The sequence below is a fragment of the Elephantulus edwardii genome, unplaced genomic scaffold (assembly GCF_000299155.1).
Source record: "Elephantulus edwardii isolate Elephantulus edwardi_28Jun2011 unplaced genomic scaffold, EleEdw1.0 scaffold00186, whole genome shotgun sequence".
Lineage (NCBI taxonomy): Eukaryota > Metazoa > Chordata > Mammalia > Macroscelidea > Macroscelididae > Elephantulus > Elephantulus edwardii.
In genome coordinates this window covers 1,763,723-1,779,379 of record NW_006399936.1, presented here as the reverse complement: position 1 = coordinate 1,779,379, position 15,657 = coordinate 1,763,723, and the positions used below count along the sequence as shown (strand labels likewise).

Genomic DNA, 15,657 nt, shown 5'->3' with positions numbered 1-15,657 from the left:
TGGCCGCAGTGGATTCAGTTTGTGTAGTGGCTATGAAGGCGTACTGCCATGTAGTTTTGATTTGCACTTTTCTTATAACTAATGATGTTGGGTATCTTATTTTTTAAGAAAAAAAATTATTTTCTTTTTAGTGTGTGTGTGTGTGTGTGTGTGTGTGTGTGTGTGTGCCATCAAATTGGATCTGACTGGTATAGGAGGAGATTGTTCCTCCTTCTCCAGCAAAGCATCTGGTGGATTTGAACCTCACACCTCTGAGATTGCAGTGTAGCTTCTTGCCACTAGGCCACGAGAGCTCGCAGAGTATCTATTTTTTTAAAAAATATACTTTTAAAAAAATATATACTTTTCGGCCATTTATATATGTTCTTTGAAGAAATGTTTATTCAAGTCCCTTGCTTGTTTTTAAAAATCGAGTGGTTTTTGTAGTTGTTATTGTTGAATTGTAAAAAGTTCTTTATACATTTTGGGTACAATTCCCTCATCAGATATATGACGGGCAAATATTTGCTCCCAAGTTATGTTATTTTTTTCTTTTTTGTAGAACCAAAATTAGTTATGAAACACGGTGTTTTGTAACTTGCTCTTTTTTTTTCTTTTAGATAATGAATCATGGCCACGTCTCAATGCTAATCGAAAGCTCCATCATTTTCCCCCCCTCACCACATTTTTTTTCCTTCCTCATTCTTTTTATGACTAGATAGCATTCTGTTGTGCTTGTACTGCGAGTTTATTGTCAAGTTCACTTCATCAGCTCTTCATGGGGCTTTCAGAAGACTTGAGCTCACGGGTTGGTAAGAGATTGTGACGCCTCAGCTCTGGCGAAGCTGAAGCCCTGCTAAGTGAGTTGCCCACTCTTGGGTGATGTGCTCACACAAGTAGGTACAGGAAACATCTCTAACCTGCTTACACTTCCTCTCTGAACCCTGTGGTTTCACAACCCTTACAGACACACATCCCCAAGTGTCACCAGCCTCTTGACTCTGTGAGAAAGTCTCATTTCAAAAGGCCCCAGGCCATTATCATTTCCCTCTTCCCCCTAAGTTGTCAGCAAATTCCACGGACCTTCTGAGACCAGGACTTGCGTTTCACAGATCCCTCCAGGGGCTTGAGCGATGAAGAATTCCTGCACCGTCCTGACGAGACTGCTCCTGTGTGGGCCCTTTCTTTTCGGTAGGTGAAGGAGGATGGAGGAGAGGACAAAGGAAGGGAAGGGGCACGTGTCTGTGACTAGAAAAAAAGGCCAGGATTTGTAGAGCTGAGTAAATAAGGAGCTCCTCTGTGGATGGGACTGGCCGTAGGTAGGGTTGAATCAAGAAATCAAGAAAGAGGAAGAGAGAAAAAAACAAAACCCAGAGGCGAAATGTAAGAAAATCCAGGGAAGGGAGACAAAGATGGTGATGATTAGAGAGGGTAAGGAAGGTCCTTTTGAAAGGCAGATGACTGGCTAATGAATAATTGGGCTTGGAGAAGGGTACTGGGCTGTGGTCCTGCTTATGGAACTCCCTGTCTATCAGATCTTTAGCAAGACATTTCCCCTTTCAATGTCTGAGTGTCTTCATCTGAACAAAAAAAGGGCCAGTCTCTCTGACATCCTAGGATCAGAAATAAGCCTGATTCCCAGAAGGAAGGCAGGGTCAGAAAGGACCGTTTGGGGTTGGCGGATAACACACAGTCTATGTGAGGTGGGTGCGGGATGGGGGAGTCTGAGATCTAACAGCTAATACAACATCAACAACAATGGCTAAAGGCCAGACTGGTCCATGATGAGGGTGGGACCTGTGGGAATGTTCATGAGAGCAGAAGTGCTTCACAGGGATCACGTGATCTCCCCCCACCTCACCTTGTACAATCGAGTATTTATTATTCACTGCAAATATTTTTTTCCTTTCAATATTCGTATACATTGTGTTTCACACTTCCGAAGGGGACCTGAAAAGACAGGATAATGGTGGGCATAGTTCAATGGCTCAGAGGACCTTGAATCCCCAAAGATGCTGGATGAAGAAAGTCTGAGGTCAATTATCTTCGCTCTCCGGAGCATGGCCCCATGGCGAAAGGAGAAGGGATCCTACCTTGGGGCATCCTCATCTCAGTGCCTGCCTGGGAACCTGAGGCCCTGTGCTTTAGTGAGCAGGGAACTGTGTCCCTCTTCATGGGCCTTCTCATCCATTCTTCTTTGTTGAGACGCCAAAGAGGAAGTTGTGCCCATCCCAGGGCCTGGTGCTGCCAGAACTCTGGATAGGAGGAAGTCACTGCCTCCGTATTTCCCAGGGCCCGGTTCTGCCTCGCTCAGATGTGGACGGCCCCGGGTAGAGGCAGCTGTATTTTAAGCCGGGGTACAAACCTCTAAGAGCCTTGTTCTGGTGGGACTGTGGTTCAGCACCCACAGTTCTTAGGGTACACACAGGGAGGCCCCTGGCCAAAGTGGCTGATGCCCCCTCCTCCCCCCTAGCTCCCACCTCAAGCTACAATCTGGATGTGCTGCACGTGCAAAACTTCTCCTTCCAAGATGCTGGGAGACATTTTGGGTACCAGGTCCTGCAGGTTGGAAACAGGTGAGCTGCCTCTGCCTCAACTCCAGTCTTCCCAGCCCACAAGGGCAACGTACCTCTGCTGTTAGCCTTGGTACTTTCCTGATGGGTGGCTGTGGCAGGGTCACTGTCCTCTCAGATTGGTTAGCTGGTAGAACAGGCAAAGTACAAGGACTTTCCTGTCTTGGGCTCATCAGTGAGATTTCTCTTGACACATAGGAACAAGCAAAGCTGTCAAATAGGTTGATAACAACAAGCACATCATAAAAGGCCTTCCAAGGCACTAAGAGAAGAAGAAACATAACAGGGGCCCCCAAACATTTTGCAGCACTTTCTGGGGTTCCAACTCTCTCCTTGACTAGACAGTGAATAATGTGAAGGCAGAATTTTTGTTTCTTTCTCTCTTCTATCCCTAGCACGTATTCCAGTTTAACACATGGTATTATTACTGTTGTTATATGTCGTCGAGTCAGAGCTGACCTATAACTGACCCCATCAGTGGGTTTTCAGAGGCAGTAAATCACACAGGAGGAGATTTCTCCTCGAGAGCAGCTGGTGGATTTGAACCACATGCCCTTGGGTTGGCAGTGCAATGCCCTACCATTACACTACCAGAGTTCCCTTAAAACATATTAGTTGTACCATAATGGCTTTTAAATTAATGACTGATTTCATGAACTCATATTGTGACATTCTGGCAGACTAGTTTCTGGGCCTCAGTTGTGTTAGTCCACTTCTGTCTTTCTGTATGTGATTATTATGTGGGATTAAATTGAGAAGACACAGGGAGCTGAGGAGCCCCCTGAAGAGACTGTGTTGCCTTGAGAGATCTGGTGGAGGATCTGAACCCTATAAAAGGCAGGAGTGGGTGGGTAAGGATGTGGGCATTGCATCTTACAGGTGAGCTTTCTCCCTAGGGTTGTTGTGGGAGCTCCAGGGGAGGGGAGCAGCCTGGGAAACGTCTATCAGTGCCAGGCAGACACTGGGCACTGCCAGCCGGTCAATCTGAGTGGTGAGTAACTAACAGACGGGTGAGCGAATAGGGGGGAGTGGCATCTTAGGGAAATCAAAGCCCGCCCCAACACACCTGGATTGCCCAAGTTCTTCCAGACCAACCTTCTGATGTCTACAGGTTCCAACTCCACTTCCAAATACTTGGGAATGACCTTGGCGACAGACCCCACAAGTGGAAGCCTCTTGGTAAGACTTTATCTAGGGTGACATCAGAGGGTATGAGGCTCAATGCGAAGGAAGAGAGATTGAAGAGAAGAAAATGGCAAAAAAAGACCCCACAGAGGAAGACAGGCACCAGAAAGACACAGATTTCATTAGTGTTTATTGTAAACAGGTTATGAAGCAGCACTTTTCTGTGTTTCTATGTGTATTCCAATAAAACTTTGTTTATAAATATAGTGAGCCATATTTTGGTTTGTAGGATGTAGTTTGCTGATTTTTATTTTTCCTTTTTCTTAATTGAGATTTTAATGAAAGTTTATGGAGAACTTGGATTTCCATTCATTCACTGTTGCACAGAAGCAGTGATTTTCAAAACGGTTTTTCTTCTGAATCTGAAATGCCTGTGACCGTTGACACACCAGATTATTCTGGTGGCACAAAAACATTTTTCTGGGGGGAAGGAAGGAGGACATTTTATTGTGGTTTGAGAAAAAGTTAGACTTTTAATATTTTAATATGTTTAATGGCTCACTGAAAAAATACATAACAACCATATAAAATTTATGATTGTTTGAATTATGTTGTTTAGGATGAAACAAAAAAAGAGTCAGAGAAACATTGATTTAAAGGAAAATGTTAAGTCACTAACTATACAGGTGATAACTCTAGTGTGGCAGAAATTGTGAAGTGATTCCCAAATATTTAACATTTGGGAAATAGAGCCTTATCCTTTACATCCCTTGAGACAGATGAGAGAGAGATCAGCATGTACATTTTACACTTGAAGAAACAGGACTAAGGAAATAAGAGACTCTGACAATGAAGTTGTAAAATTATTGTTGTGGTTGTTAGATGCTGTCAAGTTAAGTACAACTCATAGCATCTCTACGAACAATAGATCAGAACCCTGTCCTACCGGGGCCATCCTCATAATTTCTGACACACGTGAGCCCATTGCCGCTGTCACTGTGCCAATCCATCTGGTTGTAGAGCAGAATTCAAATCACATTCTCACTTGACTCCACATCTATTCCTCTTTCAAATTAGTCCCAGCATCCTTTGGGCTCAGTGAGAGAGAGAGAAGACTCAGTGAAATATTGAGAGCAAGAAAGACTAAGTGAACCCCGGTATTTCCTGGAGTTTGTTATTAGCTACTGTTAGATGCCAGGCATTGCACTAGGTTCTGATAGAGGAAGGGAAATAAGATACAAAGATGAGTGGTTCGAATCCACCAGATGTTTCGCTGGAGAAGGAAGGGCAATCTCCTCCTGTGTCAGTTGGATCTGATTCGATGGTACACAGCAACAACAACAACAACAAGATGACCAATATGAGCCTTGACTTTTAAGAAATTATGGTCTGGGAAAGTCAATCATAAATAAATGAAAGAACATTTACATTCTGAGAACTGTGAGTGATTTGGCATAAATATAGAATGTGTGATTAGGAATAGGAGAAGGTAGGCCTTTAAATACAGAATAGTAAATACTGAAACATAAGCAATTTTGAATTACAAGTTAAGGAGTTTAGACTTTATTTAATAGACAGTGAATGTCCAGTGACCTCAGCATTGTAATAATGGGGAGGAGGCAGATAAAAGATGCTATGGAAGTAAAGTGAACCAGTTGCCTTGGTAATCAGATATAAATAGTGAAGGAGCAGGACAATAGTGCAGGTTTTTGTTCCTGGCTAATGACATCCAAAAGACACATGGAGGCATCCCCCATCTTTTATATCTGCTTCTTTCAGGCCTGTGACCCAGGGCTGTCTCGGACATGTGACCAGAACATCTACCTAAGTGGCCAGTGTTACCTTTTTCATGAGAATCTGGAGAGCCCTGTGTTTCAAGGACGCCCTGGTTATCAGGGTAAGCCACCCCCATCTATGGCTGCGAAAGACCCTAGAGATGGAGATCCGGGGGGGTCAAAATACTTCCAAGTGGGTTCCCATACACAAGGATGAGGCCTGGTAGTAGCCACAGTGGAGACGCGTCACTCGGTCTGTACATCTGACTCCTGCAGAATGCATAAAGGGCAAGGTAGACCTGGTGTTCCTGTTTGACGGTTCGAGGAGCCTGCAGCAAGACGAATTTCAGAAAATTCTGGACTTCATGAAGGATGTGATGAAGAAACTTAGCAACTCTTCCTACCAGGTAAGCATATCAGAATTCTTTGCCACAAGCTGTTAGATAGAAAGAAGAGTTGAGGGCAAAAGAGAAAAAGAAAGCATCTGGTCCCAAGAAGCGAACAGGCCTTTCTCAGTAGACCTGGCATGGATACCAGGTGACTGCTCTCAGAGTGGCACACAGGCAGACAAAACAGTTCCCTTTTATAGGGGCTTTCAGGGACACCTAGAGAGGGGCTGGGGTCCTGTCAATGTGTGATCAGGTGCAGGGCTTTATCAGGACATTTAAATTATCAGGTTTTTCCAAAGAACAGTCAGGCCTGGGGATAAGGCCTGTGACATTATTCCTTCACAATCAACAGATAGCCATTTGAATGAGCTTAAAAGGGACATCAGGCTTGAAAGGGTGGAGGGACAGAGAAAGAGAGGAAGACCATTCATCAGGTGGGTTGATTCAGTGACTGTGGTAATGAGGGTAGATGTATCAGACAGTAAAGATACAGGATAGAGTAGGTTTCAGGGCTACTGTACATAGGGTCGCTGTGAGTTGCAAGTGACTCAATGGCACATAACAACAACAACAACAGGCCTTTGTGGAAATTGAATATGAAGAAATACTGACTGGATGTGAAGGGACAAGGATTAAAGTGTAGAAAGCTGCTGAGTGCTTCTAACTCATTTCTGTTTCTTCTTGTGCTTCCGTTTCCCTCTTCTCTCTCTGTGGATTGGCTCTCTCAGCTTCTTTGAGTCACTTGAACTTGTAACGCTCCCGTGTTTGCAAATCAAAGTTCAAACAAGATTTTTTAACTTTCTTCTCAACAAGCTTGTTCCTCTGTAAATTCTAACATTTCAGGAGAGTCTGACGGAGAGAGCTTCAGTTGAGTGACCATCTCTGGCTCAGCCAGCTGTATCTGCTACAGCAGTTACTCAGCAGAAAACATGGCTCCTGGGAACCATCCTTATTGCCCGGATAGGCAGACCCAGACCATAAACAGGACTTGGCAAACAGCACTACATAACGAAGCAGAAGTTTATCTCATTTAATTTCTATTTTTTGTTTATATGTTGTCTCATTTAAAAAAAACAACAAAACCATTTGAAACAGTAATGGGGCGGGGGGGCTCTGGTGGCCTAGTAGCAAGAAGCTGCACTGCAGTCACAGAGGTACGCGGTTCGAATCCACCAGATGCTCTCCTGAAGAAGGAGGGGCAATCTCCTCCTGTACCAGTCAGATCCGATTTGACAGTACACACAAAAAATAATAAAAGAAAATTTAAAAAATTAAATAAGAGACAGGAATGTGGCCTTGGGTTCCCCAGATCTTAGACAAGCAGAGATTGAAACATGTACGTGAAAGTTTATAAGGGACTTAACTATCATTTCTCTTTTCTTTATTTTCCTAGTTTGCGGCTGTTCAATTTTCTTCAACCTACAAAACAGAATTTAATTTCTTGGATTACGTTCAGAAGAAGGACCCTGACGTCCTGTTAGCCAATGTCGAACACATGCTCCTGTTGACCAACACCTTTGGTGCCATCAACTACGTTGCGTGAGTTCTTTAGACTTTTTTTTTTCTTTAGGAGAGTGTCTATGTATCCTAAACTTTCCGGTTTCAGGGTAACAGGAACTCACATGAGTTGACTTACCAAAGGTCAGTTTATTGTGATAATTCAGAAGGCGCAATGTTAGTCAAGGTTCTTTTTATTATAAGTAACAGAAATCCACTTTATACTGACTAAATCCAAAAGGGAAATTTGGGAGATGAAATGATAATGAAGCCTATAAACCTGATGAATGGAAGTGTCTCCAGGCCTCCTGAGAAACCAGAACCAGGACCTAGAAAGTGACTTTAAACATAAGAGCCGCAGCAAAGGTCAGCTTTGAAGCCAAGAGATGGAAACCACCCCCCCCAAAAAAACCCCTCAAATAGTCAAAATTATACTTCAGGAACTCTTTGAGTCATTTATAAATCTCAATATGCTCAAGGTCCAGATTTGATACTGGTATACTTTGAGTTCCTAAATTCAACACACGAAAAGTTTTCCCTTCAGAGTTGGATCAGATTGCTATGTTTAAATTGAGGCCTCAATCAAAACAGTTGGGAAACTTTAAAGGGTCTTCTTGTACTAAAGCTAAAACAAAACAAAAATCCATAAAGCTATCTTTTAAGCATCAGAGTGATCATAAGACCACAGAGTTGATTTGGGGGAGAGGACAATGGTATTTCCCATCCCTCACCACAATGTAGGGAAATAGAGAAAGGGTCTCGTGCACTATTTCTAATCTTTTTCTCATCTTCTTTTCTTTGTCAAGCTTGTATATTAAATCTACATAAGCTAAACATGTATGTGATATACCACCTTAAGATTCTCCATGAATTTTCCCAGCTCTTTCTTTTCGGGGCTCACTTGACCTTCCATACCCACTTATTCTCCCTCTCTCTCTCTGTAGATAGCATTTTGGCATAATGGGTCAAGCATGACTACTCAAAAAAAATTGTCAGGCTCAGTTCCTCAGTTCAGATGAACAACCTGAATTCTAGCTTCCAAGACAGAGAATCTGATTGGTTGATCCCGAGTCAGGTGTCTATGGGTCCACTCAGCTCTGGACTGGTTTATTCTGTGGCATAGGGTCTTATATTCCAAATATGAATTCTAGGATCTCAACTCAAAGATAAGCAGGGGTCTGTTCTTAGAGAAAAGGGACATCACAGGAAGGGAAGAAAGGGACATCACAGGAAGGGAAGACACCTTGAAAGATGTCAACTGTGGAAGCAAAAAGAGATTTATTTAACAGACGTTTCTTGGCCACGCGTTGTATGCTAGGACCAGATCAGAAATTGGCACAATTTTTCCATGGAGAATCATATATTTTAGGCTTTGCTGGACAGATACAATGTCTGTTGCATACTTCGAGTTTATAGCCCTGTGTAAATAATAATTGGCCCAAGACCTAGCCCAAAATGTGACTATAATTCACATTTCTCCACTTCTCCATCTCTGAAGCCAACCACCTACATGATATTTCTCTTTCTCAAACCCTCAGTATCCAGAGGTAGGTCTTTACAGAACAATGCCCTGCACAGCCCTTTTCCCCAGCAGCAATTAAAGCTAAGTTCTCTTGAATTCTGTCTTTCTGATCCAAATAAACAGATGTCAGGCTTTTACTATCAAATAGCAAATAGACAGATATTAGCTTTTACTAACCTCTGTGGGGTTGATTATTCACTAGAATGGCTCACAGAAGGAGCAGACAGACTCACTATAACCTTTTAAATACAACCACAAAAGGATTTGCATGAAGAGACACCCAAATGAGGTCTAAGCGGCATTTCGGGTGTGAAACTTTCCATGTTCTCAGAGATGTTTCAGTCCTTCCATGCACCAGTTCTTCCAGAAGCCGAAACGAAGCTTCCAAGTCTGAGGTCCTTTATAAGAGTTACCGTGGCCTTGCCATCCCAGAGGTATGCAGTTCAAATCCACCGATGCTCTCCTGGAGAAGGAGGGGCAGTCTCCTCCTGTACCAGTCAGATCTGAGTTGATGGTACACACACACAAGATAATAATAAAAAAAAAAGAGTTACCGTGGCCTCATTGAATATGCATGACTGGGACCATTTAGTCAAGGGATGGGCACATCACTGAATATGTATGACAAATTTCCATCATACCCAGCTCGCTTCTCCTTTCCTGAATTCGTTCTCCAGATGTGGTTCTTGGGCTTTATCTCATCTGCATACATTTAAGTTGCCTGGCCATTTTATGAAATAAAAGATACATTAGGTTGATAATGAGCTGTTGTTAGGTCCTAAACAGTTGTTATGTGCGCTCAGTCATAGCGACCCTATGTACAACAGCTCTGAAGCCTGCCCTAACCTGAGCCAGTCTCACTGACTCAGACACACCTACTCCGCAATTTCCCCAGGGTCCTGCCTGTCAGAACTCTACCTTGAGAGCAGGCTGCTCCTCTTATTTTTCAGCACCTTCCAAGTAACTCTCCCACCCGCTCTCTGTATCTCGCCCACCTCCCGCTGCGGCTTCTCTAGCCACTGCGTGTGACTTCCGGCTCCTGCTGCAGAGCCAGGCCACATCGTGAGGCATGGGCTATGGACTGGCTGCTCTTTGGTGGATTATTCATCTCTGGTGACCCGTGGGGATATGGGGGACACGGCACATAACAACAGTGTGGGAAGCAGATGTGGCAGCAAAGAGGAGGGGGGAGATGTGGAGGAGAACATTGAAAGTTTGGCCTATCTGACTGTCAAGTGCATTGTTGTTGACCATCAAGTGGGAACCGACTCATAGCTAACCCTCTAGTGGGTTTTCAGCAGCGGTAAATTGCACAGGAGCTGATTGGCCATCCTTGTCCCACAGAGTACTGGTGGATTTGAACTGCCTTGGGTCAACAGCACAACTCTGAGAAGAGCTTTTAAATTTTTTTTCTTTTATTATTTTTGTGTGCGTGTACCGTCAATTCAGATCTGATTGGTACAGGAGGAGATTGTTCCTCCTTCCCCGGCAGAGCATCTGGTGGATTCGAACTGTGCGCCTCTAGGATTGTAGTTGCAGCTCCTTGCCACTAGGCCACCAGAGCTCCCCTGAGAAGAGCTTTTTAAAAAAAAATGTGTGTGCGCACGCGCGTGTGTGTGTGTGTGTGTATTGTCAAATCAGATCTGACTGGTACAGGAGGAGATTGTCCCTCCTTTTCCAGGAGAGCATCTGGTGGATTAGAACTGTGCACCTCTGGGATTGCAGTGCAGCTTCTTGTCACTAGACCACCAGAGCTCACCAAGAAGTACTTTTTTGTTTAGTGAGAAGGCTTTACTGATGTAAAGTACTGATAAGAGGTGGGAAGGGAAAGAAAGGAGGGAGACCTTGGGCTTAAGCAGGAGAAGAGGTCTCTTACGTTCTATCTTCCTGAACACAGGAAACAGGTCTTCCGGGAAGAACTGGGGGCCCGGCCAGATGCCACCAAGGTGCTCATCATCATCACAGATGGAGAAGCCACTGACAGTGGTGACATTGAAGTGGCCAAAGACATCATCCGCTACATCATTGGGGTACAGTACCCTGTGCTCTGTCTTGGGGCTCGTCTCTCCCTCTCCTCCTCCTGAATCCCAGGCCCCTTTCTACCTGGGGGCCAGCAGCTGTGAAGAGAACAGAAAGCTGGTCTGAGATCCCGGGCGTGCCTGTTCTTTACTCCCTTACAGATCGGGAAGCATTTTAAGACGAAGGAAAGTCAGGAGACACTCCACAAATTTGCCTCAACACCCACGAAGGAGTTTGTCAAGATTTTGGACACATTTGAGAAGCTCAAAGATCTCTTCACTGAGCTGCAAAAGAAGATCTACGTGATTGAGGGTGAGTGGCATACTCGGGCCTGAGAGAAGTCTGACAGGAAATCAGGTGAAGGTGATCCAAGCAGCCTCTGATAGCTCCCGCCAAAATGCCATCTTCCTTTCAGGGCTCAGTTGATCCAGGTTAAGGCCTCTGTCTTGCTACCAAATTACTTTCATCACTTCCTACATTTGCTTAACACTCTTGTTTCGCTCATCCGAGGCTCCAAATTACTTAAAACGTTGTTAAGTGAATAGAGGCCCAGTGTGAGGAGCCCACATCCCCATTTCCTTGGCCTAGACTAGGAGAAGGTCTGTATGGTAGCTACCAAGTGGACAACTGGCTGTTGCTCCAGGAAGCCTGGTCTACTAAGAATCATGCATCCCATGGGCAAGTCCCCATTGCTATCACACAGCCTTGCATCTAACTCAGATGAAGAAGCAATATGGTATCTATTTCTTGAATCAGGTAAACATACTCAAGAATCCACTGTTTGCCTTGCTCTTCACCCCTAACCGGTTCACTTTCCCTCTCTGAGCCTCACTGTCTGTCCCTGTTAAAAGAGGACAGTACTACCTGCCTGACAGCTTTGATTATGGTTTCATTGCTTCGCAAAATGTTTGGTGGGTTACAGGCTCCGAAGAAATGATAGCTCTTCTTTCTGGCCCTTATCCTCTGCCTCGGCACGGCTGGTTCTTAGTCTCCAGATCTCAGTTTAAATGTCCCTTCTTTTGAAAAGTTCTTCTTGATTCCTCCAAGTTTGAGTTAGCTGCTTCTTCCTTCTTGGGTGCTGCTGAGCCACGCATTCCCTATCCCCGCCCTGCGACACTGTGCTCCGTTGTCTACTCCATTCCTGTCTCCCACACTAAATTGTGAGGTCTGCATGATGAGTTACATGTGTGCTTTTCCATCATTATATCCTTGACACCAAATATCTAGTTACGCTAAGTATTTAGCGGGAGCTCTGGTAGCTTAGTGGTTAGGAATTGCACTGCCAATCCAAAGGTATATAGTTTGAATCCACCAGCAGCTCCACGGGGGACATGGGCAATCTCCTTCCATGCAATTTACTGCTTCTGAAAATCTACTGGAGGGGCGAGCTCTGGTGGCCTAGTGGCAGGAAACTGTACTGCAATCCCAGAGGTACGCGGTTCAAATCCACCACATGCTCTGCTGAAAGAGGAGGAGCAATCGCCTCCTGTACCAGTCAGGTCCAATTTGACGGTACACACATAAAAAAATTAAAAATAAAAATAAAAAACATTTAAAAAAAGATGAGTTTAAAAAAAAATCTACTGGAGAGTCAGCTATGAGTTGGTTCCAACTCGAAGGTGCTTAACAACATAACTACAAATGTTTAAGGAGACCTGGTGGCACAGGAAGTAGGGAATTGCACTGGTAACCCAAAAGTAGTGGCTCTCTAATGGTTCAAATCCACCAACGGCTCAGAAAAAGAAAGATGACTGGTCTCCTCCCTGTGATTTGTTGTTGTTGTTATGTGCTGTTGAGTCTCCTGTGACTCATAGTGACCCCTATATACAGCCACTCTGAAGCCTGTCCTGTCCTGAGCCAGTCTCACTAATTCTGACACACCAACTCCCATCGCCCCAGTATCAACCCATCGCATCTGAGGTCTTCCTCTCCTGCACTGTCCTTCCATCCTTTACAACCTCAGAAAACCACTGGAGGATCCTCCACGAGTCAGTTCCAGCCCAAAGGTAGTGAGTGAGTGAATGAGTGAAATATTTATTCAATGACTTAACACATCATCATAGTTAATTTTAATATTTCTTGGAAATTTACATAGAACTATGACTTTATATTACTTAATCCACTCCTCTCAGTCTCCTTGTAAGGCTGGTGGTATTTTCGTTTTATTAATTAGTGCTTGCAACAACCAGGAGAAAATGACTAAAGACACAGCACCAAAGTAGATGCCATGGTCAAGTTGGGTAGAGAAAGTTGATATACAAGTAAACAAACATGCTATTTAAAGACTGTGGTAAATTTATAAAGAAAATTAATAAAATATTAAGATGGATTTAACTGGAGAGACCCACTTTAGACAGAACTTCAAAGAAGGCCTTCCTGAGATAACTTCTGAGCTGAGAATTGAAAGATGAGAAGTAAACAGCCATGTGAAGGATGTGGACAAAGTACAGAGAGAAGAGCAGCTGTAAAGTCCAGAAGATGAGCCAGGGCTTGGCTAGTTGATGACATTAAAAAGTCAGTGTGGTAAGAGTTGAGCGGGTTAAGTGTTGAGCAACTAACACAAAGGTTGGCAGTTCTAACCCACCAGTGCCACCCTTGCGGGACAAAGATGATGTGGTGAGAAAGATTTACAGTCTGAAGAGAAAAACTATGGTACATTCACACAATGGAATTTTATGCAGCACGGAAAAATGGTGAACTCATAAAACTTTACACAACATAGTTGAGCCTGGAAGACATTATGTTGAGTGAAATATCTCAGTCACAAAAGGATAAATACTGCATAATATCTTTGTTGTAAAATGGGTGGGGGAAGAAAATGTGCAATAAAAAATAAAAAAAATATTTACAGTCAAGAGAAACTTATGGAGGGTCGCCATGGGCGGCATCAACTCGACGGCAGGAAGCAAGAGAGGGTGATAGACGTTTAGAGAGAAGGTGGAACCTTCCAGGCAGGACCTCAAAGGAGTTTGGATGTTAGTCCAAAGCAGTGAAGCTTTTAGGAAAATAGAGACGCCATCTAAAAAACATTTGTAAGTGAGACTGATCTAGCCATGCATCAGAGAGCTGGACAATGTCTAAGGGTCATAGAAGAAGACTCAATGCTTTTGAGTTGTGATTGCTGAAGAAGATTCTTGAACATACCATGACAGGCATCTCCAAGAAGACTTCAGGAAGGTAAATCTAAATTTCTCCTTGGAAGGTACGATTTTAAAGCTCTGTCTCACATACTTTGGGCGTGTGGCCTGGAGAGATCGTTCCTTGGAGAAGGACATCATGCTTGGAAGCGTAGAGGGACAGCACAGGAGAGGAAGACTCCAGATGAGATGGATTGATAACTGGGGAAGTGGGGATAGGTGTGTTGCAATCAGTGAGAATGGCTCAAGAGAGGGCAGACTTCAGAGCTGCTGTACATAGGGTCGCTGAGTCATAGGTGACCCAATGGCACAAAACAACAATAACACCAAGGGAGCTCTGGTGGCCTAGTGGCAAGAAGCTGTGCTCCAATCCAGAATGCGCATGGTTTGGATCCATCAGATGCTTTGCTGGAGAAGGAGGGGCAATCTCCTCCTGCGCTAGTTGGATCTGATCTGAGGTACACAGCAAGGAGAGAGAGAAGAGAAAAGAGGAGAGGAGAGGAGAGGAGAGAAAAGAGGAGAAGAGGAGAATGAATCCAGAGCTGGTTTTAGGCATGCTGAGGTGAAGTTCAGGGCCACACAGACTTCGATGATAATGCCAACAGAGATCACTGTCCAGGCCTGGATGACTCTGAAGCTCTATCCTCTTGTCCAAAGACAAGTGTGATGCTTCTTTCCCATTCCTCTCATGCGTCTCAGTTTTTACCTACCGCCTCTCAGGCCTCAGCCTCATTCTTCACTTCTTGTCCCTCAGGCACAAGCAAACAGGACCTGGCATCCTTCAACATGGAGCTGTCCTCCAGTGGCATCAGTGCGGATCTCAGGAAGGTGAGAGCGGGGCTGGGAGCAGGGGGTTGGGAACATTCTGTGGACCTGCAGCTCACCATGGGAGGATAGCTGACCCCTGCTGACCTTCTCTGGACAGGGCCATGGAGTTGTGGGGGCAGCTGGAGCCAAGGACTGGACTGGGGGCTTTCTAGACCTGAAGGCAGACCTGAAGGATGGCATATTTGTTGGGAATGAACCACTGACACAGGAAGAAAGAGCAGGATACTTGGGTGAGTACTTATCTTTTCTGGTGAATATTTTTGGTGCTCAGAAGGCACAGAGATGCTTACCTTTGACTTTCAAAAGAATAGTGAAAGTAATTGAGCAAACAACAGGAAAAAACTGAGTTCACACATAGTTACAGCTTTTTTTTTTTAAGTTCCTGGGTAATATAAATGGCTGGTTCTCTCATTGAAGGGTTGGAAGTTCATATCTACCCAGCAGCACGTCAGGGGGAAAGCCTGACCATGTGCTTCTGGAAAACCAGCCACTGAAAATACCATGGAGCACCATTCTACCTGACATACGTGGGGTCACCATGTGTCACAATCAACTCATTGGCCACTGGACTTGGCTTGACAGTTGTCATTTCTCCATTAGTCATTTGAGTGATTAGCAGGCTTCACTCTCCTGCCTAACCAGAAGTGAAAGTCTAGGTGAGCTCTGGTGGCCTAGTGGCAAGAAGCTGCACTGCAATCCCAGAGGTGCATGGTTCAAATGGTTCAAATCCACCAGATGCTCTGCTGAAGAAAGAGGAACAATCACCTCCTGTACCAGTCAGATCCCATTTGATGGTACACACATAATGATGAT

At 44.4% G+C, this 15,657-nt stretch overlaps 1 protein-coding gene across 1 annotated transcript in view; it reads left to right on the top strand.

Moving 5' to 3' along the window:
- The first annotated feature begins 1,112 nt into the window (after nt 1–1,112).
- The window catches only part of ITGAL (integrin, alpha L (antigen CD11A (p180), lymphocyte function-associated antigen 1; alpha polypeptide)), a 39,177-nt gene continuing 24,632 nt past the window's right edge, over nt 1,113–15,657 (top strand). Inside the window, exons 1-11 of the mRNA XM_006896608.1 lie at nt 1,113–1,170; nt 2,453–2,555; nt 3,449–3,543; nt 3,664–3,731; nt 5,457–5,574; nt 5,729–5,859; nt 7,235–7,380; nt 10,758–10,890; nt 11,041–11,191; nt 14,771–14,844; nt 14,942–15,074. Coding sequence (XP_006896670.1) covers nt 1,113–1,170; nt 2,453–2,555; nt 3,449–3,543; nt 3,664–3,731; nt 5,457–5,574; nt 5,729–5,859; nt 7,235–7,380; nt 10,758–10,890; nt 11,041–11,191; nt 14,771–14,844; nt 14,942–15,074 — 1,210 coding nt within the window. The remainder of the gene's footprint in view (nt 1,171–2,452; nt 2,556–3,448; nt 3,544–3,663; nt 3,732–5,456; nt 5,575–5,728; nt 5,860–7,234; nt 7,381–10,757; nt 10,891–11,040; nt 11,192–14,770; nt 14,845–14,941; nt 15,075–15,657) is intronic.